We start from the raw sequence: 27,013 nt of genomic DNA on the forward strand, positions 1-27,013 counted from the left end.
TGCTTACAGGGGAAAGGGAGTGAGGGTCACCCTACCGGTGCAACACACCTAACTTAGATGCCGACGTGATGGGGAATTAGTGCTCAGGAGAGGGTACACCAAGATTGGGAGGGGATGCCTCAAGGTACGTCGTTACTCGTAGTTTTGCCTTTGACCCAGCCCCGGAGTTTGTCACGTACCTGGCTGAGCCATACACCTCCCGCGGGTGTATGGCTGGGCGGCTCGTGGTGTCGGTGGCCTCCTGGCTTCTCGTCCTCACTCTTTCCTGCAACGACTCCTGCCCTCGTCTCGTCCCGCGTCTCCGCACTCCGCTCGGCTTCGACGCTCTCTCCTACTCCGCTCCGCTTCTCCGTCTCCTCCTCCTGGGTGAACAAGCACACCCCTGATTCGTACTCTGTGGCATAAAACGTCTCCGTGTCCTGACGTGACTCCTCCCATTGGAATTCCCAATCCTCCTTAAAGGGCCAGTGTTCTGTTTGAAAGTCTATGTTCGTGTCGATATTCTGCAGAGGGTACAATGGGTTAGAGGTAGAGTTTGACCTTTTTGTCTTTGTAGCTGGACCACATACCAATGTTTGGGGCAACCCCAGGTCGTTACATACTTTTTATTCCCCATTCCGTAAGAGATGGATTTTACCAGTTCTAAATGTAATGAAGGTCAGAAGATGTCGTCCAGCATTCCTGGCATTGCAGTTCTTGGAGAATCCCCTAGTATCAAAATCTGTGGCACACTATCTTAGAATGTGCCTCAAACATCGCATGAACCTTTGAGTAATCCGAGAACCTGTCTTAACATGGACCCTAGTAAATATACTGTTCAGTATAAGAGTCCTTAATTACAACAATTCATGAACGTTTAACTTTTTCTTTTAACTTTTGGTGTTTTTACTGTGTAAATTTGTACTTTTGTGGCTTTCATACTGAAAACCGAATAAAGATATTTTGAATTTGAATTTGATTGGGCGGTGCTGTGGGCCTCACCACCCGGGGCCCACAGCACTGCTGCCACAACATTCTTAAATTACGCTGAAACGTATACTCAACAGACTTAAATAAGGCCTGATGCCTGTCCTTTATCATTTTAAAGTTTTACCCATTTTTAGTGGCATACTGATTTTAGTCTTTGGTTTTGTTTACCTTACGTACGTGTGTTTTCACCTTTGTGTACTGCTGCGTGCACTTGCCTTAGAAAAAGGATATCGTAGTCCTCTGACCCTAATTAATTGTTGACATGTTTTAGCCCCTACACTAAGGCCACTTGAGTCCAGGTCGTTCACCAGAATGCCAACTACACACTGCCCCGGATACACAATCACACCACTCCACTTAAGACAGCATGCAGCAGTAACTTGCATGAGAGGTGAGTAATTACTAGCCTTTCAGTAGCCTTAAGATCTTGATTCCTTTGGTAAAGAAAACAGCTGTTTATCAACAGCAATGTATCATTGAGGAAAGCAATGAATCATGTTTATTCATGATCCTTCACTGTTGGTGATTATCACCCATACCATCTCACTCTGTGGCAATGCCTTGATGATACTAATATGCATGCAGTCATGCAAACATGTAAATTCCACGCAGAAATAGTTGTGTGAATGCTACTTGTGTCACAAAATGTGTGCTTTTCGTTTCATGCCTTAAGTGGTAAAAGTGCCACATTGAAAAGATCTGTGCCAACTCACTCCTACTAAGGGACTTACCCTACTGGGAAGTCCTAACATGCACATGGGAGGAGGGGGCAGACCCCTCTACCTTCCCAGCACAGAGCAGACAGTGTTGACAGATGCGTCACTTCTGAGATGGGTAGATCGTCTGCGGGAGGTGGAGAAAAGAAGCCTCTGGCCACTGGCGGAGGCTCAGCTTCACATCAGCTTGGTGCAGCATAGACCCATCCTTTTGGCATTGAAAACCTTCCTCCCATCCATTCAAGGAAGGCTGCTTCATGTGTTCACTGACAACACCACAGCCATGATGGAGAATCATGGACTCTGCGCCAGGAAGCTCTACGTCTCTGGACGTCGCAGACATGCTAGGGATTTTCCTGGTGGTGCAGCACCTGGCAGTATTTTTTAACCCCAAGGTGGACAAGTCATCGAGTGCAAAGAGTGAAGTTGGGGGAGTTTCAATCTCCGTCCCTGCCTGTGCAATGTGGGGTTCCTCTGGGGTCAGCGCTTAGCCCGACCCTATTTAACATCTATGTGACCCCACTTGCCAGGCTTATTAGATCATATGGGATGGAGATAGTATCCTATGCGGATGACACCCAGATCCTCGTCTCTCTCTCTCCCAGTCAGGTGCCCCGACTGCCTCCAATTTTAGATCTTGTATGGAGGCAGTCGGACAATGGATGATTCATAATTCATTAAAACTGAATGGGGAGAAGACGGAGGTGATGGTGTTTGGAGGGAATGATGACGTGTGGTCATCCTGCTGGTGGCCAGACTCATTAGGAGTTTGCCCCTCCCCTACCTCCTCTGCAAAAAATCTGGGGGTCATGATTGATCCTGCCCTCAACTTAGACAAACAGGTCAGTAGAACTATCTCTACCTGTTGGGGCATCATCCACATTCTGAGGAGAATCAGGCATTATCTATCTCTGCAGGCAAGAAAACAGCTTGCAGTTGCCCTCATTGGTTCCCGCCTGGACTACTGCAATGCGCTGTACATGGGACTGAATAAGAGTCTATTGCTGCGCTTGCAGGTAGTCCAGAACGCTGCTGCCAGGTTTGTGCTGGACCTCCCCAAGCGTGCCTCGGCCACAGCGGCCAGAAAATTGCTACACTGGCTCCCTGTTGAGGACCGTATCCTTTTCAAGACCCTATGCATGACTTATAGGGCCCTTTCCAAAAACAGTTCCACTGGTGTAGGATCTACCCTGTCCCGCTATATGCCCTCCAGGGACTTGCGTTCCTCTAGTAGACTTCTCCTATCAGTCCCTCGAGTCAGAAGAGCTAAATGGGGTGGCAGGGCTTTCTCCACTTTGGCGCCCAAGGAGTGGAATGCACTTCCACTGGAACTAAGATCCCTACCTACTCTTCAGGCATTCAGAAGCGCTCTGAAGACGCATCTCTTTGTGCAGGCTTACCTGTAACGGTGTCATGCCTATGTTAATGATATGTTTTGTTAGGCGCCTTGATGCCTTCGGGTTATTGTCTGCGCGTTATAAATTTTTATTCAAATCAAGTGCGGTTGCACCCGGAGGTGGCACAAGGTCTCTTTCGCAAATGGGGAGAACCTTGGCTTGATCTATACCCCACTACCGAGAATGTGCAATGTCAGCACTTCTGCACATGGGAGTTTCCAACGCAGCACGTGCTAGAAGACACATTCCACATAGAGTGGAACTCAGGACTCCTGTATGACTTTTTGCTCATACCACTCCAGCCCAGAGTTCTCAAGAAGATCATGATGGACCAGGTCTAAGTCATCTTAATGGCACAACATTGGGTATAGAAAGTATGGTATTCCAAACTCCTGAGCTTGAGCATCTGACCTCCGATTAGGCCGCCGCCCCTTTGGGAGCATCCCCTGTTACAGCAGCAGGGTAGGGTCCTGCATCCCAAGCCTGCACACCCTCGACCTCAATGCGTTGAGATTGAGCCGTGCTAAATGAGCACCTTTGGCCTTCCTCCCGAAGTTGTGGATGTAATCTTGGTTGCCAGGCATCCCTTTATTAAATCTGTATATGCCTGCCATTGGGACAAATTTGTGGCTTGGTGTTCGACCAGCCAGGTTAATCCACTTCTTGCCAAGCTGTCCGAGGTTTTGTTGTTTCTGTTGTCTGTAGCCCAGCAATGCCTTACTTTGGGCACCGTAAGAGGTAACCTGTCTGCTATTTCGACCTTTCCCAAGTTTGCTGGACCCTCCTTCCCTCTTTGAATCCCCAGCTGTGATGTGGTTTCTTGAGAGGCTTCAATAATTGTTTCATCCTTCACCTTTCGTTATGCTGTAATGGATTGTGAATTTAATTTTGACCTTCCTCATGTGTTCTCCATTGGAGCCCATACACAGCTGTCTTCTCAGATTGCTCACCCTTCAAACAGTGTTCTTGGTGGCCTTAACGTCACTTGGTAACGCTTTTTGTGGTAGAGACTACCTAACCAAACGCAGATTCCTCACTGACTCTCTCATTCTCCCAATTTTGTGAACTGGACTGTTTCACCTAAAAAGATCCCAATCTATGAATATGCACACTGTTCACGACTGATTTGGTTTTGGCTCTGTGTCTGCGAGCGCGGAAGAGTCACAAAAGGAAATTATGTTAGCATGCATGGGTAGCGCCTATATGGGACCGCGCATGTCACATCTGGTGTGAAGGATGTTGATGCAGAGGCACGGGCATCCTCTCTCAGCACACAGAGGTACTATTTCGAACGGATCCAGTCTCACATGTGGGGAATTTTATATGGAGAAGAATCTGTGGTTAGACAGAGTCTCTACCAGAAAAGGCATTACAGTAACTTGTTCCATTAAAACCAAACACTGTAGAAGACCAAATTATTATCTCCACCCTCGGTAATCCTGGAAGTTTGAGCTAAAGGCACTTCTAATTGCTTGTTTTTCTATACTACACTCCAATGTTAAATGAGATGCTCCATGTCACAGAATACATTTCTGACAGCTCAACCGTGTGAACCCCGGCAAGGCCTCTAACCACGTTATTGTTTTTTTAAATTATTGACATAAAATAGTGTGATCCTTTTTCTGCCCATGATGGCCACTGTTGTTTTATAAAAGAATCTTAACCTGACCGGTCAGAGTTCAAAACTATAAGGTTTTGACTATATTATTTTATGGAGATGAGTGGACTTGGAGTACGCTTTGATAGAATTCTTATTAACACTCCTTTAGTCAGACTATTTTTAAATGAAACGTTTATAGAAACTGACTCAGTAGTAGTAGTAAATCCCTCAATTTCCAGAATATTTGCTGATACCCATTTACTGTCCATTAGCAAAATTTGCCTATGCACACATAATCATTGGACAACACACAGAACACAGTGAACCGGGGACCCAAGACACAACGTATGGAGAGCCTTTATCGAATTGGTATGTGCTGAAAGTTATCCGCTTCAGCCGGACGAGGGGTTTCCTGGGTTCCCTGAGAGAACTTGGTTTTATAGGAGCACCTATTCACCTTTAGTCGCCCTCTAACTACTACCCAACGGATTACTCATCCATTCTTCGGGAATTCAACAAGGATACATATAGACTGTTTTATGACTTTTACATTGTGAGTCTCTAATCAACCTTTATCAACTACGGATGGTCACGGTTCCCGCCGGGTCGGAAATATCACCGGTGGAGCGACCTATACCGGTTTCACGACACGAACGCAAGCCCTGAGGAGTCGCGAACACTCTGTTCCAAACGCGACGAAACACGCGTCGGCTGGTTGTGGAACGATTAAACTCTTGAAAATGTTGGTGTCAAGAGAACTTACGAACATTGTTGTCTTTGTCCTTACTAGTTTAAATTGTGCATGTACCTACAGGAATGTTATTAACCAATGATTATGTGTGCATAGGCAAATTTTGCTAATAGTTTGTTTGTGTGTCTGTTGTCACAGACACTCTTTTGAGCGGTCATAGGGTTTTCCCGCTCGCCAGTTGCACCATACAGATATCTTGGAATCACACACATTTTTGCGTACACCGAAGGCAGAGCGCCCATTGACGCCTCTGAGAACGAAATAACCCTTTGTAGCTGAGTTCATTTACTGTCCATGTTCAGCTCCTACTGTGTTTTTGCCTTCTTTCCTTAAAACTCCACAGGAAGTGGGGCCACATCAGCTATGCCTGTAAAATTAATCTATTAGGAGCCATGGGTGAAGGAGCACAAAGAGGGCCATAGATATAGCTGAGGTACATGTCCTCTTTTACCCCATCTTGGAGGTACTAATGCACCTGGGCCAATATAGAAGACCCCCAGCCTTGCCCAAGCATCTGGGAGGGTTACCTCAGCACCCATGCATTATCCAATACAATTTCCTCCGCTTTATTCAAGGGCATGAGGGAGCAACATGTCTTGTTCACAGTTGCTGTTCAGCTGTTAGAGTCCCCCTCCTCTATCATGGGGTTGCTTGAAATGGAGCACTGAATTAGATGCTGAATTGAAGGAAAAAAATCTATATCTATCTATCTATTTGGCAAGTTGTTACCCTGTCCAAGTAGATACCCTTCTTCCTAGTCAGGATAAGGGGGATACACTATTGAAATAACCCCTGCTCACCCCCTTGGTAGCTTGGGATAATCTCAGAGGCAGTGTGTAAACACTACAAAAGGACACCACACCAGTTTAGAAAAATATCAAGTTTTTTAATATATCTAAAACAAGACCAAATCCACTATACATTTCTTAAAAATATCAATAAGCAATAATAGACTTAAAATATAGTTCCTTGAATTCGATTGCTCCCTCCGGGCTATCATGGAGTCGTAAACAACAAATCCAAACAGTTCTGGCTGACCGAGGCATCGTAGGCCAGCTACTGTGTCAGGAAGACACGCAACACGGTACATTTAGAAATGCAGGGCGTCATCGACCTCTCATTAAACTCCAAAAAGCAGCGTCTAAAGGCGTGTGTTCGGGCGGTCTGTGCAGGAGTCGTTGGGCCCTTGAAGTCACACGCATTGTAGATCGAACTCCTCGCAGTTGGAGTTGGGAGAGCTGGCATCGGCAGGTGTCAGGGCTGTGGTGCGAAGTGCTGCGGTGTGGCGTGTGGTGCCCTCAGGTCACGGTACAGGCAGCGGCTTGATGACGTTATCCAGCGGCGTCGGTGAGGCCAGGGCTCCCGTGCAAAGTGATGCAGTACTCGTTGCTGTGCTGGCAGGTATCGGTGCAAGCAGCGGTATTGTTGCTAAAGCGCTGTACTCGGCTGATGAACTGAAGTCGATGGCATCGGTAGGCCAAGGCTGCAGTGCAAGAGGAAGATGGTGCATCATGTAACTTACAAGTGGTGCCCTTGTACCACAGTACAAGCAGCGGTGTCTATGTCGACGTGGAGCGGTATCGTCGGGGATACCAGTGAGGCAGAGTGAGCAAGGAGATGGGAAGTGCAGGCCCACAGGGCATGGTGCAAGCAGCTGCTTGGTGGCGGCGTAGACCGGCGGCGTTGGTCAGACCAGGGATGCGGTGTGAAGTGTGGGGGTGCCTTCTGCGGTGCCTTCAGGACACTGAGTCAGCAGTGACGTTGTTGTAGGCGTCTGGTTGCTTTTTCTTCTGTTGCAGCACAAAACGCACAGTTCTCAGTGCTGGTTGCAGATGAACTTGAAGTCTTTGCTGTTCCTGAGACTTCTTGTACAGTGGGCAAGCTCTACCTCCAGCCCTTAGAGAAACTCACCGAAAGAAGCAGTAGAAAGTTCAGTCCGGTCCTTTCACTGCCCATGACAGAAGGAGCCACTGCAGGCCAACACAACAAAGCATTCATCAAAGTGGTAGTTCCTCCTTACAGCTTGTTCATCTCTTCTTCTTGGCAGTCTTCTTGGTCCAAAAGAGTTCTAACATTCTGGGGTTTGAGCCTCAATATTTATTCTAAGTTTCTCTTTGTTCTCTGAAGCAGGGAGGCTCTGTGCTTAGTCCAAACCAGTTCTGTCCTCTCCGGACCAGCTTCCCAGCAGGAGGTGGAGACGGCATTGTGTAAGCCAGACCAGGACCATTCAAGTACAAAGAAATCTCCTCCCACTACTCTAAATGCTGCCCAGGTCTATTCAGCCCAGCCCTGACTCATCCAGGAAAGGCAGGACACACCTCAACCCCCCAGTGGCTATCTACAGTGAATGTACATCCCCAGGACCTGTCACTCCAAAGCCAGACAGTCTATCCACAACCCAGCAGAGGCACACAGGATGGCTAAGCAAGAAAATACCTACTTTCTAAAAGTGGTCATAGGACATACAAATGTATATTCTGTGTACAGGCATACTAAACTCTATTTCCCTATCTTATTCCAATGGGAAATGATGCTTATAAGATGTTTTGAGCAAACTCCCAATCTATCCTATGGGACAAATAGCCTTTCCATAGTGAAAAACGAAATACGCTGTAATTCACTACCAGGACATGGTACACACACGAGTACATGTCCTACATTTACTATACACACCACCTTGCCCACAAGGGTACCTTGGGCCTACCTTAGGGGTGACTCGCATAGAAGAAATAGGGAAGATTAGGGCCTGGCAAGTGGGTGCACTTGACAGGTCGACATGGAAGTTAATGCAGACACTGCAGTGTCAGGTCTGAGAAACCTTCACAGGACTGCTTGTGTGGGTGGCACAACGAGTGCTGCAGGCCCACCACCAGCATTTGATTTACAGGTCTTGGCACCCTTGGTGCACTTTACTAGGGTCTTACTAGTAAATCAAATATGCCAATCCATACTTTAACACTGAACATCAGTAAGAAAGTGCTCAGTGACACTAAACCAGCAAAAACAGAGTCAAAACCAGAAGATCAGAAAGCAAAAAGACAGGGGAGACACACCAAAAGATGCCAGGTCTAACCTCTTACCATATTCAATCACCCCTCAGCCAGTCTCCCCAACTCCCCCCTCCCCACATGGCCTTGTAGAAGTGGCGCCTTTAACATAAATATATATGTTAAAGGCACCACTTACATATGGCCATGTGGGGAGGGGAGAATTGGGGAAACTGGGCAGCCTCCCTCTCCGTTGGGTAGGATGCAGTGTGATTGAATAGGGTAAGATGTGGTTAAGGCCCCACACAGCATTCAGATTTATTCGGTTTTGTTGCTCCATAAAATGTTTTTTTTTTTTATCTCTCTTGGTGCAAACATAAGGAAAATAGAAACAATGTTAAAAGTGCCAAATTGTGTGTCTTACAATTTTGGTTCTCTGTCTGCTGCTGATAGGAATCTTTAATATGGTTTCCATTTTTATTTTGTCTCAATCAGTTATTGAGAGCACAAAACAGAACATACATTAAAAAAACGAAGCAGTTCCACTTTTTTGTTCTGATGTCGCAATCACAAATTGGGGCCTAACGAATATCACTACTTGGGGTAATGGAAGCACATCACTTTATAGGGTCATTGAAACTCAACACTACTTGTCCACATTTTGGCTTACCACTATCTGGGGTCATTCAGGCCCGTCACTGATGGGGCGTTTGAGTCTCATTACTGTGCCGATCCATTGAGGCATATTACTGTCTCAGGCCAGGAGTTACGTTTATACTGTTTGGTGCCTGCTCAATATTGCTTGGAACGATTGATGCTTATTACGTGTTGAGGCCATTGAGTCACATTCCTGTCTGTGGCTATTGATGTACATTGCTGCTTCTGACCTTTAGTGCTCCTTACTGCCTGTAGCCCATTGGTGCACATTACAATGACCATGGACAATTATTGGTCGTTATTGCTGGAGCCACTGATCATTGCATAAGGCTCATTATTGTTTGGGGTAATGACTCAATGATTGCATGAGACTCATTATTGTTTGGGGTAATCAGGACGTATTGCTGCCTGGGGCCTTAGCTTACTGATGCTCATTAGTGCCTTAGACCATTGATACTTTCTAGGGCCACTGAATGTAATTCTGCTGGGTCCATTAGTGATCATTACTATCTCACTCCATTGAGGAGCTTAACTGCCTGGAGCATTTGAGGTGCATTGTTGCTTAGAATCCCTGATGCTCATAACTGCCTGAGTGCTTTTGTGGTTTATTACTGCTTAGAGCAATTCATGTTCATAATTGCCTGGGTAATTAAGTAACCTTAAGGCAGCTTTGTGTAAAATTGTGTAAGGGTTATATCTGTGGCTGGTGGGGGTCTTATGCCAAAGAATCCTTACCAGCCGTGGACCAAGAGAGAAGGTGGCTGATATATATACCCGCACCAAAGATTGACTATCATTAACTGTTGCCCCATGACAACTTCCATCTTTATGACTCTCATAACTGGTTACTTTGTCTTCTGCTGATCTCATCTCCATCATTCCCCCAACCCCCACATGTTGTGTTTACCCTTAGAAATTATGAACATTTTGGCTTGACGATTCAATAAACAAGTTGAAAGTCACTAAAAAAAATCAGTAACTCTATAGTTAAGGACGACGGAGGAACAAAACAAAACCTAGAAATTCAATAGTTAAAGTAGTAAAGCAACTTTTTAATTCCTAGCGTCTGTAAAATTATTCTCATGCAGAGCACACAGATAATTCAAAGCAAACTCATTGAAATCATTTCAAAATCGTTGGTGCAATGCAATGTTGGCCTCAGATTTTTGTAGGCTTCCTTTTAACTTAGCACTTTCTGTTTTGAACACATTTGTGCTTTAATATAACAATTATTGTAAAAATTACAAGTAAAAAGCATTGTGGTGGAGAATTGTTAAGCATGCCAATTTAGAGAAAATAATGCAGTTGAGAAATAACTATAGGCAATAAACCAGGGGCATCACATACGTATGTCTGAATACAGGTTTCATCCGTCTTCACATCTGTTTGCAGTATACTGCTGAGGAACACTGGCAAACCCCGACATCATAAAACGGTAGTAATATCTATATAGTGTGAAGTACACAATTGTTTCTATTGTGGGTATTTATTAAACAAAAGACCTCCTGTTAATGAAATTGTTAAACTGTTGTCTAAGTACTTCAATCTACACTTTGTCAGTATTAGATATAATGAATATTTAATTGCCAGTATCGTAGCTAATGACATGAATGACAAAACACTGTATTTAATGACATGATATTCAGAAGGAATCTAGAATGTAATTATTGCTGCAAAGAATTAAAATAAAGGAGCAGAGAAATACGTTAACCCATGGGCCAGCATGTATATACTGAGACTAAGCTGCAAACTTGTTTTCTGAAGCAAAGGTGCCCGATTTTTTTCACTTCATTCTAAATTGTGTTGCATGAATTCTTAATTTAGATAGAAGCAGATCTTGGTTATCCTGTGAGCAGAGCAAGAATTATCCACAAAGATTCGGACATCATCACTTCTTTTGCAGTTAATAAAGTGAGTACATTGACATCCATTATGAAAAGTGCTAACTACAGCACATAATGGATTTAGTAATTTTCAATATTTATGTTCATCCTTTTTGAGTCTTTATAGTAATATTATAGTTTCATGAAATTAACTTATTTTAATCTAACGGATGATAAGTGGTTGTTTGAACTGAATACTTTGTGATCCTTAATAAAGAAAAATCTTAATGTATTACCATGCTACTTCTTTTTTGTAATGTTAGCTGTAATTGATAATATTATCTTTGCAGATTCATTATGTTAGAAAAAGGCAAGCTGCTGGCCTGGCTCCTTACACATCTCTTTCATACTGTCACAGCACTGAGAAACACGCCTTAAGCCCAAAGAGGCACAATGATGCTTACTAGTCCTAAACTGTTTTGAGGAAATACCAGGCTAATAATGGTGTTATGTCGTTCACGTTCCTTTTCCGCACCACAATTAAGTTCAAGGCCCTCTCAAGTTGTTATTAAAGTATTTAAAATTAATTGGTTTGTTCGCTGATGTTCACTTAAAACTGTGTATAGGATTAACAAATTGTTTCAGGTGTGCACATGTTACATCTAAGATGGGCACCCAATGACTATGGCTTATGTATTTTAGTGCTTCACCCTGATAGGTGAGACATTCTTCGTGGACCCTTAAAAATGTGATGCTAAAGGGAAATGATGTCTAGCATAAAGATGTCCACTGAGATTTAAGAGACCCAGGGGGTAGTGGAATGGCCCAGTGTCTTGTATTTGTTGCATCTAGACTATCATGAGTGTCTTGATGACCACCACCCAAAAAATCATATTTGTCCGAGAAGGTAATCCATATGCTCAGAGATCATCTATCTGTGAGAAGAAAAGTATAAGATTTCTTCCCTATATTTGCATGCTGAAACCGAAGCATTGATGGAATCATGTGAGAAAAATATGGAAGGGAACAAGGATGGTGGCTGCGGTGGTTCTGGCTCATGCCCCTCTACCTTAACACCATGCGCAAGGTGGCAATTTGGTGTTTGATCCTTACTTAATCAAATGTCAGAACTGAAGACGTGTTTAAGCAGATTTACTGGTGGGTTTGCTTCTTTTTGCATGTTCGAAGCTGCTCGATCAAGAATGGTTCGGTATTGCTGGGTAATCATTCAGTGATAAGGGATATGTAAAACTATAGTATCTTGTGCAAAGAATCTTGACATCACCTTGGTAACATTGGTTCTGATGGGATCTGGAAGTTCCTTTGCAGTTCTTTGTTGCTTATGCCTTTTACGTAAGGTTGGTGTTAAATAATCCTGTGTGACCTTCTGCTTAAGTGGCACCACCTGGCTACACAACAGCTTGTAAAAAAAATATCTGGAGGATTGGGGATATTTCTAAAATAAAGAGTCTGCATATGAAATACAGTCTCCATTATAGCTAACATTACCGAAGTTGGACTTTTCTCCCGTCTCAGTCGTCTATTTTATTTTGTTCAGTTTATTTTACTAATTAGAAAGGTGGATAGTGACTGTGATACAGTGTCGGGGGACCATAAGTGTCTCATCTAGGATGCTGGACATTCAGACTGAGTCTAGTGCCACTTGTGGGTGTGGCATGCAGCGAAATATCACAGACTTCTCAGAGTTGTTCCTTGCAGCGCATCATTAACAGACTACCCCCTGATGAATTTAGCTTTATTATCCAGTATTGTCCTTCAGAAAGTAGACTCTATTTAACCCAATATCAACATGGCCTTAGTGAAGACTATAAAATGGACATTTGACCCAAATCGAACTCCTGTCATTGGTACTTTCAACATGATGTCTCCTGATTCCCTCGCAATCCTTGAATGACTTAAGTCTTAACCTGTTGCAAGGATTTCTGCTCATACACAGAACTGTGCACAGAGACCTAGGACATTAGTGAATTGTGGTGTACCAGAAACTCACCTCAGTACCTAGAAACGCCAACCAGCTAGTGTCACATTAGCTCTTCGTCCTATAGCAAAGTAACCAATTATTAGACAACCTAGAATATGCGACTTAGGACCATTTCAGGAATGGTGGGAAGTGAGAACACTCTTTTGTTATACTCTCATACCAGTCCACAACAGGAGTAAAAAAGAGACACGGTAAGGTTAAAATATTTATTTTAACGACGTGATCTCAAACACAGTATTTTAGTCAACATAAGCAGACATATGATTAAGAATAATATGGTCAGCATGGTTACAACTCCATAAAATATAAAAGGAGGAATCATATTACAATGATAGTGCAAACAGGTGATATAGCGCCTAGTTTAAACACCCTTCCTATATAGGAACTTTGTATTATAAACTAAAGAAGGTCTCTTGAGCTTGTTTTGGGTGACCCCATTACCTGTCAGCTCAGTAAGTGTAAATCACATCAGGATCTGGTAGTCTCTCTGCATCCCTGGAATCTTCCAAGTGTGTGAAATTATGGCAAGTGTGCTATGATAAAGGCGCCATAATCTTGCTTGGCTCGCAACTGCCAAAATGTTGTGTCTAGAATGTGTTACACGGACATGCCGATAAACAGGCTCACATGTTACGAAAGCCTTGGTGGCTCAGCACTCACTAAACAGACTGGGGGCACGATGTATGTCTAGAGATGTTGAAAAACAAACCTTTTCTCATGTATAGACCTTTGTGAAAGCTAACTTGCAAAAACAGCTAAGCAGTGTTGTGTGCAAAAAGCAGCAAACGGTAAAATGGCGTTTAAACTTCTAATAAGCCATGCTATAACATGCACGCAAAAAGAGGCCCTAAACCATACTACAACCCTGTTGACAAAGACTAAAAAGTGTTTCTGAGTACCATATTGGGTCTTCAAAAGACACTGTAATAAACATCTGTACAGTTTTTCTCAGTACTTGGCACAACAATTTGCTCCTCCAGTTGCTGCTCTGTTTGCTGAACCAGGGTGTTTTAGACTCGGATCTTTGATCTTGAGCATAGCTGAACTACAAAAATAGCTGTCAAAACTGAAAAGATGTTGCCTGAAATATTGTGACTATGAGTGGCTGCTGTCTATTCCCCACTCAGACTCTATTACTGCATATAATGAATATAATTTACACAGCCAACATAGCTAAATAAATGGTGTCCTTTGTGTGTAACTAAATGACAGCTTTAAGCCTGCATCTCTTTTCATGTATCAATCAATCCGGTTTTAAAGCGCACTACTCGCCCATGAGGGTCTCAAGGCGCAGGGGGGTGCTTCGTAGATCATTCAAAGAGCGATGTCTTGAGGTCCTTTCTGAATTAGTGCAGCTTCGGGCTTCATCGGATGCAGAGGGGAAGTTTGTTCCAGGTGTTGGTTGCCAGGCTGGAAAAGACTCTGCCACCGGCTCTGGCTCTGTGGATGCAGGGGACCGTTGCTAGGGTGAAGTCGGCAGAGCGGAGGTATCTCTTGGGGCGTGGAAGGAGATTTGTTTGTTGAGGTATTGGGGTCCGTGTTATGAAGGGCTTTGTAGGCGTGTGTGAGCAGATTGAAGGTTGTTCTTCTTTGGACGGGGAGCCAGTAGTGGTCACGGATGTGTTGAGTGATGTGGTCATGTGGTGGGACGTCGAGGATAAGTCTGACTGCGGTGGTCTAGACGGTCTGGAGTTTGCAGAGGAGTTTTTTGTTGATTGCGGCATTGAGGGCGTTTCTGAAATCCAGTCTGCTGGTGATGAGTGTGTCAGTGACGGTCCTCCTGGCATCGGGGGGATCCATTTGAAGGTTTTGCAGAGAATGTGGAGGGTGTTGAAGCAAGTGAAGAACACATTGTTGATCTGGCAGTTCATAGTGAGTGAATAGTCGGGTATGATGCGGAAGTTGTGTGCTTGGTATGTTGGGGTGGGTGGGTTTCCGAGGGGCGGCCCACCAGGTGGTGTCTCATGCGGAGGGGGTGGAGCCAAGGATGAGGACTTCTGTTTTCTCCGAGTTAAGCTTCAGGCAGCTGCTGCTCATCCAGGTTGCGACGTCTTTCATCCCATCTTGGAAGCTGTGCCTGGTGATGTTGGGTTCCTTTGTGAGGGAGAGTATTAGCTGGGTGTCGTCGGCAGATGAGACTATGTTGAGTCCGTGTTTTCTTACGATTGTTGTGAGGGGGCCCATGTAGACGTTGAAAAGCGTGGGGCTGAGGGAGGATCCCTGGGGTACTCCACATTTAATCTCTGTTGATTTGGAGAGGAATCGCAGGAGTCTTATTCTTTGTGTTCTGCCTAAGAGGAAAGATTGAATCCAGTCCAGGACTGTTCCCTGGATGCCAGCGTTGTGGCGTCTGGTGGCTAGTGTGCGGTGGGAGACGGTGGTGAAGGCTGCTGAAAAGGTTCAAGAGGATGAGCATGCTGTGTGGCCTTGGTCGAGGAGGGCGCGGATATTGTCGGTGGCTGCTGTTAGGGCAGTCTCGGTGCTGTGGTTGCTGTGGAAACAGGATTGAGAGGTGTCTAGGATGTTGTTGGTTTCTATGAAGTGTGCTAGCTGGGTAATGATGGTTTTCTCAATGACTTTGGTGGCAAAAGGCAATATTGAGATGGGCCTGAAATCTTGAGCTCCGTCGTGTCTGCGGAGGGCTTCTTAAGGAGGGGTTTGACTTCTGCGTGTTTCCAGTCATCTGTGAATGTGGCGGTCTCGAGGAAGCAGTTGATAGTTTGGCGTAGTTTGGGTGCGATGGTGGTGGCGGCCCTGTGGCAGATCTGCGGTAGGCAGGGGTCTGTAGGTGCTCCGGAGTGGATGCTTTTCATGGTCTTAGCGATGAGGAGGGTCTGTTGGATGGCGTCACTGGGGGGAGGTGTTGAAGAGGTGCTGTGATCTTGGTTATCGAAGTTGTCGTAGACCTTCTTGATCTTGAGGTGGAAGAAGGAGCTTAGTCTGTTGCAGAGGTCTTGGGAGGGACGTCAGTTGTTTCGCTGTTGGATTTGGTAAATTCTTGTATGATGGCGAAGAGTTTCTTGGAGTTGTGGGAGTTGGAGAGGATTCTGTCTTGTATGAAGTTTTACTTACTTGGTTTGATGATTTGGCGGTGTGCCGTGGTGGCCCCCTTGTAAGCAGACCGTGCTTCAGGAGTTTTGCTGTTTCTCCACGTTTTCTCCAGTCATCTGCAAGAGCGATTGGATTCTCGGAGGCACGTGGTGAACCAGGTGGCTTTAGTTTTGTGTCATCTTGTGGTGTTCTGGAGGGGGCAAGCGTCTTGTCGCAGTTGGCGATACTTTGGCGGAGGTTGCTCGCTGCTATGTTGGCGTCTTGCGTAGTGGGGGAAGAGAGCAGCTGATGGGTGAGGTGAGGAGTGCTTCAGAGACTTTGTTCCACTTTCTGCGTAGGCGGCGGGCATGCGCTTGTGTGCAGAGGGTTTCGAGAACGAGAAATGGATGCAGTGGTGGTCTGTCCAGATCAGTTCTGTGGTGTGGCTGAAGCGAATGTTGTTTCCTCTGGCAAAGATGTAGTCGAGTGTGTGTGCTGCGGTGTAAGTGGGGGTGGAGGCAAGTTATTTCAGTCCTGTGTTGTTGAGGTTCTCTAAGAGGGCAGTGGGGTTGGGATCACTGATGTTGTCTAGGTGGAAGTTCAGGTCTCCGATCAGTATGTAGTCCGTGGAGGTGAGGAGTGGTGAGCGATTAATTCTGTAATGCCGTCGGTGATAGGGGTGTGGTGTCCCGGAGGCTTGTAGGCTAGTGTCCCTCGGAGCGTCATTCTAGGGTTGGGCTGGATTTGGAAGTGGATGTGTTCCATGAGGGACATGGCGTTGTCCGAGTTGGTGGTTTTTAGTCGGAGGGAGCATTTGTGGACGATGGCGAGGCCTACACCCGGACGGTTGGGGCGATCCTTCCTCAGGATCTTGTATCCGTCGGGGACGGCGGTTGCGATGCCGAAAGCAGAGCTGCCGGTGGCCCAGTTCTCCGTGAGGCAGGCGACGTCGGGCGAGTGAGAACTGACAAGGTCCCAGATTTCTACGGCGTGTCGGCCCGGCTGCCATTAAGTAGGGGTCGGGGGATGGTTAGCAGCTGGGAGGCGGGAGCCGGAACACGCTGGTGGGGAGGGGCCATGGGGGCAGCAACGGCAGGGAAAAGGCAACACAAAACAGGAAGGCAAACCAGAAAAAAAGACAGAAAAAGGCAAAAATAGGCAAAAAACAGAAAAAAGACAGAAAGAGGCCAAAACAGAAAGAGGATGAAACACACAGAGTGGACTAGCAGAAGAGCAGGCTCTTCCACTGGACCACAAGCCATAAGGTGCAGCCAGGAGAATGCGGGTGCAGGAGGGCCTCGAACACCTACCTGGATCACAAGAAAGCAGTAAGGGCAGTGCCTTAAAGGCGGAGCTGCGCGAGGGCAGAGCAGTGACTCTGATCAGGAGGTCAGGAGGCGTTTAGCAGTCTTTGAAGTGCAAGACAAACTGTATGTGAGGAGGCAGCAAATGTAATGGTTATCGCTATATTTGCAGGTTGGGAATGTTGGAAACGCTGCATGATCCAAATACATTACTGGTCACACTTGTCACACTTGCTCTCATGGTGTGAAAGGACTGGGTAGAAGGTCCAATACTTTTCTTAAAGCATCAATGACGGAGAATTTAATTTGGTTAGCAAGAAAAGTGTTTTCTACTGCCATACTCTAAAGATGCTAGTCACAATCCTAATTATTTTACAAGAATTCCAGTTCGTAGGTTGACCATTCTCTTAGAGAGAGAGAAAAAAAAAGATGGAAGCAGGTATAGATGTCACCGTGGTTTCCCTGTATTACAAAATATCATTATTCTGGCTTTAGATTGATTAAGTGTGGTTTGTTCAAGAAGATAGCTGGAACAACACCCTGGGACCCACAACCCTGGACCTGAAATTACCTATTAAAATTATGTTTTGATATTCCTGAGCTACCATTGTACATCTTAATTTATTCATCCCCAACCTTTGAATACCTTAGAGTTTTAGCTCTTGATATATATTTCATAGACATTAAAAGAAGTGTCTTGATACCTTATGTACTGTACTTTTTGGATAAGCTGTCATTTTGACGAATTTATAAAATGATGAAAGCCAGCCTGACGAGAACAGGCTGACAACTTCATTTTAGAGAGAAGTTAAAATAATGAGATACCTTTGCCACAAAAGCATAATGTTTCTACGGAAAAGGTAAATGTCAGCTTGATAAAGCGGTAAGTGGGAAAGAAGGGATGTGGGTATACTGGATGGGAGGGGTCGAGGGATACAAGAAAATAGTAAGACGTTCTGTTTATAAAAACTAAAATTTCTTGTTTGATTTCTCATGTTTTCTGTATATTCAGTAAACAGATTTGAAGATTTTTTTTTAGGTGTGACAGAGAGTAAGGTGTTTGACAAAAATGGACTAAAGCAGGAGAGGGGATAATCACTTTGTTAAAAACAAATTCAGAGAACAGCAGGAAGAAGTAAGGCAGTTGGGAAAAAAAAATGCAGCAAAGAATGAGAAAAGAATTCGTAAAAAAGGAAAGGTAGAAGGGAGTTTTGAAGAAGGGAGAAAAGCAGAGGGGGAATAAGGCGGCTGTAAATGTAAAATGGTTTCAGGGGGTTTGGAAAAAGGAGTAAAGCAGGATTTAGGAGTAAGGCATTTGTCAAAAAAATCATAGTAAAGCAGGAAGGGGTTTGAAAAAATAGAATGAAAGTCAGTTATTTTTTTGTTTTTATTAAGAAAGTTCGAGTCGCAGTGGGAGAAAGGGTTTTTTACAGGAGTAAACAGGCGGGGAAATGAGATGTTTGTAAAAACAAAATGGCATTAAGGTGCTTGAAACAAATGCAGTAAAATTGAGAGTAAAGGGCTTGTAAATAAAAAAGAAAAGAAAATGCGAGTAAAGTAGGTAACGAAGTAACGGTTTCACAAAAAGGAACCAAAATAAGTGGCAGTAAGAGATTTGTAAAAAAAAAATAAAAAAAAAAAGGATTCAATCAAGAGACTGGAAGGCAGGGAAGAGGGTCTTGGAACTGAAAAGTAGGGTGTCAAGTCGGGAACACCTGCCTTAAAAGCCTCAAAATGAAATGAAACATGACATAATAAAAAAATATTCGAAAATGGCTTTCAGCAGGTTGGTTTTGTAAATCTGGTAAAAGCAATTCTAAATAGTTTAGGCGGAATACATTTGTCAGAACCATTTTCAACATGTTGCTATTTCACCCCACAAGTAATCCTGTGTGCTTTTTGATGCAAATCTTTGCTCTTTTCTCTGCTACTATTTTGTCCTCCTAATGTAAGAGTCCACGCTCTTTCTACTCCTTTGTTGTATGGCTTGTTATGAACTGATAGTGGCCAAAACCACACAATCACATATTAACTGTTTTTCCAGCACTACCAGGGTGTATAATCGTTAAATGAAAGTTTATTTAGTGTGTTCAACCGGAGGATTCTGCTGAGATTTAAAGCAATTTTTGATGTGGTTTCGGAAGTGCATTTTCCCAAATCGCTTTGAAAACTGGGTAAGAACAGAGATTCAAAGCAGACAACATTTTGCTTTCCTTAAACATGTAGACATGTCTATGCCTAAACTCCCAGAATGCTAGCATCCTAGCTATTTCATCAGTGGTACATTCGTAGGTCCTTTTAAAGATTGGAATAGTACTGCATCATGAGTGGGGTCTGCAGCATTATTCTATGTACCTCCTGGTCCTAGGTAAGGCAGATACAACATCCTAACGTAAACTCTATGGACAATACCCCTTTGTTTAAGGAAAGACTCCATGTCGGAGGAAGTGAACTGCACACCATTGTCAGTGAAAATTTAGTTGGGGAAACCCTCACTACAGATACTTCTTCTAAAACAGCGCCATAGAGATGTCTTCCCAAACAGCCCCAGGGATCTTCCTACACACCAAAGGAGTTGGTCTAACTTGTTTACTCTTGTCACTGAGTCTGAAATTACAACATTCCCTCACTAACCTCTCTGTCTGTAAATCCATCCCTGGCCACCAATATACCTCTCTCAACCGTTCCCTGATGCCTTTTGTGGGCCATATCCAGAAAGCTACTCCTCAGATCAACTGGGAATACCAAATGGATTCCCCTCAACACAATATCATCTCTCACTGATGATTCATCTGTTATAGCCTCAAAAACCACCAAATTCCCTTTTTGAAATACGCCAGTGCACATTATTTCGCATCTTTACTAAAACCTCATCTTTCATAATTTCCTCTAACCACACTTTCTAAAATGCAAACCTTAGTATCCTCATTCGTCCACCAATGATCTTCCTCCTCATTATCCTCAATTCCTACGTTCTTGCCCACCAAACAGGACAGATAATCTGCCGTCTTGTTTTCCACACCCGGGATATACTCCACTTTAAAAACAAAATCCTGCAGACCCACCAGCTGCTTAGTAATACAAGTGGATATTGTTAGATCTGGGGGTCGCTAGTTGGCGGAGGTAGGTACCTTAGGCCAAATAGGGACCCTTGCTTCCACGTCGGGGAAAGGTGGACACCTTCTCAGATAGCCCCTGCGCACCCCCTCGGTAGCTTGGAACGAGCAGCCAGGCTTATCTTCAAGGCAAGTGTGTAAAGTATTTGCAATCACATTCTCAGCAACCCAATGATGACACCACAAATGGACTCAACACGAATTTCATAAAAACAAGTATAAATGTATATAAAAAGGTATACGATGAGATCACACAATACAAATCCAACATATGCGTATTTGTAATATTTCTCCTGGCCGGTTATTGGGCCAGCCAGCCCTTGTAAGTTCTGGCGATATAAATGAGAAATTCTAAATGATCCACTGCAGTCCTAATACAATGCTATGCAGTTCGTAATGCAAGAATCAGGCACTTTGCATTGTCAAAATAATGCAGTTCGTTATGCAGCAATTAAGCAGTTTGTAATGCCAAAATAATGCAGTGCGTAACGCAACAATCAGGTAGTTTGTTATGCAAACTAACACAATGCGTAATGCAACAATCAGGTAGTTTGTTATGCAAAAATAGTGCAATGTGTAATGCAACAATCAGGTAGTTCATAATGCAGAAATAATGCAATGCATAATACACTAATCGGGTAGTTCGTAATGCAGAAACAATGCAATGCGTAATACACTCCAGCACCGGTCACGGTGCCTTAGGCGGTCTCTCCACCACTCGTACTGACTCACGGTCAGCTTCCGTCAACAGATGCCCCCACACGGGTATGATGTAAAGCAAGGTGCAGCTCCGCACTCCGGCCACGGTACTGCCACTCCTTTGCAAGTACAGGCCGTGAAGCAGAGGCTCGTGCTGTAGGATTGGGAGAGGGCGAGAGCGCCTCTCTGAGCCCGCACCCCGCCCCAGGCTTTGACACACGTTACCTGGGGGCTGCGACCTCGCTCTCCTCTCATCTTCCCGCGACTTAGGCCTCCGATGCAACTTGTGGATTCCGGGCAATGGAACTCGGGCCCTCCCTCGACGGGGTTGCCTCGAGGTCCCACTCTGGCACGGCGGGCTCGGGCCAGCAGCTCAGCTCCTCTGGGGGTGCTGGTCTGTGCCGCTGGTGCTACGAAGATCTCATGCTGTAACAGGGCACACGCACAGAGCGTCGCTGAGACTCACTTGAACTTCGGTTGCGCACGATCACAGGGCACTCCTCACAAAGGTCTCAGGCTGCACGAAGCACATGCACACAGCATCGCTGAGTCTCACTTGTGTTCCGGGTGCACGATAACAGGGCAATCCTCACAAAGGTCTCAGGCTGCACAAAGCACACGCACACAGCATCGCTGAGACCCATTTGGACTCCGGGTGCACGACAACAGGGCAATCCTCACAAAGGTCTCAGGCTGCACAAAGCACACGCACACAGTGTCGCTGAGACTCACTTGGGCTCCAGTGCACACGATCTCAGGACAATCCTCACGAAGGGCTCAGACTGCAAAAAGCACACAGGGTCGCTGAGACTCTCCTGGAAACTTTTGTGTTACTGAGTTTCCGCAACAGGGAGCCAGCTCACCTCAGGCCCTTGGGGATTAGTTACTTCTGGACACAGCACACAGCAAAGTCCTTTCAAGCAGGGGGGACACAGCACACAGAAAAGTCCCTTTAGCATCTCCTTGGTTAAAGTAGCAAACTGCAGGCCAGCCCCAGAACACACAGCAATTTTCATTTTTTTCCTTCAGTCTCTTCAGCTGTTTATTCCTTGGCAGAGGTTCCTCTTGACCAGGAAGTAGGTTCAATCCTTTTCAGTCTTGATCAATCCATTTTGCCATTGTTCAGGGGCTTCAGCTCTCATAGTTGCACCCCTAAATGTATGTGAAGTCTTTGTGTTCCGGGGGGGGCACTGACCCCTGTTCAAACCAGTTCTGGGTGCCTCCCTGCCAGTGACACCTTCTTCCTTTGATTAGTGGGGGTCTGGATTCTCAATCACTCAGCAGGAGATGGGACCAATGTTTTAAGGCAGCAACCCAGGCCTGTTCACCTCCAGGGGCTACTCCTCCCTCTACACTCCAGATGTAGGTCAACCTGTTCCCCTGGGTCAAAACATTCCCCAGATCCTATCACTTTCAAATCCAGATAGTCAAAGCACAACCAGGCAGAAAGACACAAATGTTAGAGCACAAAAACCCAGCCGCTTCTAAAAGAGTGTTTTCTAAACACACAATGCAAAAACCACCTTCACAAAAAGCTGTGTTATTGAATTGTGAGTTCAGGCACACTAAACTTCACCTCTCCATCTTAAGCCTTTGGGAAGATAGGCTATAAACATATTACAGAGCCTCCCCATTCTGTCCTATGGGCCAGATGGCCTTTCAACAGTGAAAATGGAGAGTATTTCAACGTCAGGACATGGTACACACCTCAGTGCATGTCCTACCTTTCACATGCACTGCACCCTGCCCAGGGGGTATTTTGGACCTACCATAGGGGTGTCTGATGTGCATAGAAAGGGAAGGGTAAGGCCTGGCAAGTGGGTGCACTTGTCAGAACAACATGGCAGTTTAACAAACTGCGCGCAGGCACTGCAGTTACAGGCCTTAGTTATCTCTTTAAGGCTACTTGTGTGGGTGGCACAATTAATGCTGCAGGCCCACTAGTAGCATCTGCATTACCAGCCCTGGCACACATAGTGCACTTTACTAGGGACTTTACTAGTAAGGCAAACATACCAATCATGGAGAGCCAATTACCATTACACTTTACACAGGGAACACTTGCACTTTGGGCACTTTGCCATTGCTGATCAGTGTCAAAGCATCTAAGTTGGCAACGCTATGTCAGAATAAAGGTTAGGGGGAAAGCAAAAAGTTAGAGCCAAAAAGGGCCAAGTCCAACAGATATACTATCCAGGCCTTTCTCATTAAATTCCTCTTGCAGTGGTTTGTGATCTGTTTTCACAACAAATTCAGTGCCCCATAAAATTGTTGAAACTTCTTCACACTCCAATACAGCCCCAAGCCCTCCTTTTCAATAGTAGAATAATTACTCTCTGCACCTTTGAGAGACCTTGACACTAACGCAATGGTAACCAAATCAATATCCTGAACCTGTTTGTGAACTGCCCCTAGACCTTTCCCACTGGCATCTATCTGTGAGGAGGTAACAAGGACGATCTCAAATTCTTTATCGTACTCCTCCGTCCTCTCAAACTGGACCTCTTTCTATAGCAAGTTCTTGATGGCAGAAGTTCGTTTAGCAAAGTTCTCCACAAATCTACTACATAACTCTGTCATCCCAAGGAAGGTCTGTATTTCCTCTTTCCTCTCAGGAGGAGCAAGCTCTGAAATGGTCCTAACCAAACTATACTTGTGTCTCACACCCTGGGCCCAAATTACATTACCCAAGTAATTGATTTTCTGAAGACAAAACCTACATTTTCTCGGTTTAAGTATAATGCCCTTATTGCTGAAAATTTGCTATACTTTATTGACTTTGTCTACATGAGACAAACAGCCCCCCCTGTTCCTGGGCCTCACTCTGGCCAAAAGGGACATAGCCCAGAAGTGGAAAGCGACCTACCCGCCGAGTTTAGGAGGATGGAAAATGACATTAGATAGATGCATGGGCGCCGAAATTGTAGTTTTCAAGCATGGGGATGTCCACAGAAGCACAGGAAGATTTGTTCCCGTTGGGTGACATATTGAGGTATTAAATTGCCCCCCCACCCCTCCCCCCCAGCCAAATTCAGACCCTCCATAATTCCTCAAGAAACACAAGCGAGACAGTCGTACATCACTGACGCATAACTTTCAATGCTTTTAATTGACACATCTTAAGCTTATGCAATTACGAACAGTCAGCAGGGTTCGGTGTAGTTTGTTAATTACCAGCTCTGGTGTTCTACAGGCCAAGTTGCTATTAAAACTGAAAATCAGGTACGCTAGGTCTTTTTGATTATATGTAATGTCCTTGCTAGGCTTAGCTCCTTTTGTACCTTTAAAAACTAATACAAATTTGTTGTTAAAAAAAATAAATACTCCATACCTGAAGCACACTGCATTAACATTAATTCTATGTGGAGAACCCTTCTTTTTGCTATGAGAATTACCTCTGTGAGGGTAGGATCTTTTTTTACCACGAAGCTTCTCTTATTTTATCAGAATTGCATTGCATTATAAATTGATCTAAATTGATCTCTGATGCGCTCTGCCACACCTCCCCAAAAATTACATGTTGCAGCCAATTTGCGTAAGCCTGTGAGATATTCCTCCACTGATTCATTAGGACTTTGTCTTCTTCTGCCAAAGTGAAACCTCTCTAGAATTAAAGATACCTTAGAAAGATAGTGATCATGCAGTTTTTTAAGGGCTCTATCAAGATAATTTCCCATGTGCTCACCATCCCCTTCTTCCTGCACACACGTATCAGGGAGATTCTTAAAAACATCCTGCCCCTCAGCACCTAAACAGTGAATTTACATAGCAGTTTTTCTTTCACAAGACAAACTAGAACCACACACTTTCGAGTAATTAATAATTAATAAAAACGTGTTCCCACTTAACCCAGGGAATTACTGGTTCTCCATGGGATGGAAAGTAAAAAGGCGGGGTGAACAGAAAACCTAAAAACATAAATCTCCTTCAACACTCCTGAACAGTACAAAATGCCTGAAAGTAAACCAAATGAAATGCAGCAGAAACGTAAAAGTTTCGACAAAGTCAATCGGAACTTCCACAGAATCTTCAACATAGTGGGTCAATGACCACACTGCTCCATCAATAGTAAACACAGTCAAAAAGAGCTCCCACAGTATCTTCAATGTGGCGGGTCACTGACCAACTGCGGCCCCCGAAATACCTCCATGACAGAATCGCATCCCAGCAATAGAGGAAAACAACCAGTAACAGCAGCTCTGCAAGGCTGTACAGTGCTACAAACCGGGATAGTTACTGTAAAATTGTGACAGGAACATGTTAGCCACGTTGCTGACGGTATATGGCAGAAAATGCAGATGATGACGAAGGTACTGCCCGTAAAGCAAAGCCGATCATAGCGCTGTCAGTGCGGGCCAATCACAGCAAGACTGGAGACTGCCTGGTCAGTGCATCCTGTGCTGCTGTCTGCCCTTAAAATGGTAACTGTGCCACGTGTTGTCTTGGTTATTTGCCACTCTTTTTGCTGGTATCTGTTTGACTCTGTGCCCTGTGCCACTTGTTTGTTTTTGTGATTTGCCACTCATTTATTAATTGAAAACAGATTTTATTTGTCAAAACATCACATATGACGCAGCGCTCTGTGACCCAGAGGCAGCTGCTGCATTAATATACATAAATTGAATTTGACCATTTTTCATGAGATATCAGGAGAAGATGAAAGGCAATACAAATAAAATCAGAACCTCAGAACTGTAACCCCAGCCCCCCACCCCCTTGCACAGCAACATATCACTTTAAAAACTGTCATTGTACATGTAAGATATCATCACCTACGAGGCATACGTCCTGCCGATGAGCTGCAAGAAAGGGCATACATTTAAACAGAAAATAAAGGAAAATTACAGTGAAAGATATGGAGATCACACTGGGTCTCGGCGCGGGTCCCCCTGTGGCGGCTCAAGCTACAGAACTCGATAGTCAGCCCAACACTTCCAGATCTTAAAGTGCTTTCGGGGACACCCCTGGCCAAAAATATTGGACTCTCCAGACCCATACAAAAGTCTAGACCATTTTTCCCGGCAGAGACGGAGGGAGCGACTGCTGCCTTCCAAGCCCTGGCGATGTTTCCTTATGCCAGAGTAAAGCCCAGGAGCATAAGATGGTGCTTGTAAACATTGCCCCGATCCCTTCCATCACATGCAGGAGGACCAGCTTTGGCGAACTGGGAAGCTCCCACCCCAGCACCTCAGAGAGACAGGCCAGCACCCTCCTCCAGAATCTCGCTAATGCACAGCAATGCCAGACAGTATGCAGCAGGGTCCCATCCTCATGTTCGCACCTGAGACACACTGGGAAGGTCACCAAACCTGTCCTCCAGAGCCTGACCCTGGTATAATATACCCGATGTAGGTACTTGAATTGGATAAGCTGTAGGCTCATCGCGATGGCTGCTCCTCGCATAGATGCTAGAGCCTCTGTCCAGTCTTCCTCCTCCGTCTGACCCAAATAGCCCTCCCATGCCTCCCTTAAGCGCTGCAGTGAAGGGGAACAATGTGTTACCAGGGACTGGTAGATTTTAGAGATCTTGTGATCAAGGAGGTCCTCCATAAATACCTTGGCTTCCACCGGGCTGAACTCCGCCAGCGACTCCAATCCCTCCAAGCTGGGGAAAATAGCATGCTAGAGCTGGAAGTACTTAAAAAATTGGATTTTCGGCATCTGAAAGTCTTTCTGGATATCCTGGAAGGATTTCAAACCGGACCCCGCATGACGTCGCCCAAGGTGGAGATCCCAATATTGTCCCAGTCGCGGAACCCGGGCAGAGCCGACAAGTGTGGAAAGCGGTACAAAAGAGGGTGGTGATGGACGGAGCATCTGAACCAATCAAACACTCTTACCCAGTCAACAGATCTGGGTTTAATCCATCACCGTTCTTTAGCCCACTCTGCCACCCCAGTTCAGACATGGCCATATGCAAATCAGTCTGACCCTGTGCCTCATGGGAACAGTCCAGCCCGAA

At 45.1% G+C, this 27,013-nt stretch overlaps 1 protein-coding gene across 4 annotated transcripts in view; it reads left to right on the plus strand.

Moving 5' to 3' along the window:
* Nucleotides 1–27,013, plus strand: part of DMXL1 (Dmx like 1) — a 2,287,446-nt gene that overhangs the window by 1,948,202 nt on the left and 312,231 nt on the right. For all 4 annotated transcript variants that reach the window (XM_078675553.1, XM_078675555.1, XM_078675552.1 and 1 more), the window contains one exon: nt 10,902–10,988. In XM_078675553.1, the coding sequence (XP_078531679.1) occupies nt 10,902–10,988 (87 nt within the window). The remainder of the gene's footprint in view (nt 1–10,901; nt 10,989–27,013) is intronic.

The sequence above is a fragment of the Lissotriton helveticus genome, chromosome 2_1, assembly GCF_964261635.1.
Source record: "Lissotriton helveticus chromosome 2_1, aLisHel1.1, whole genome shotgun sequence".
Lineage (NCBI taxonomy): Eukaryota > Metazoa > Chordata > Amphibia > Caudata > Salamandridae > Lissotriton > Lissotriton helveticus.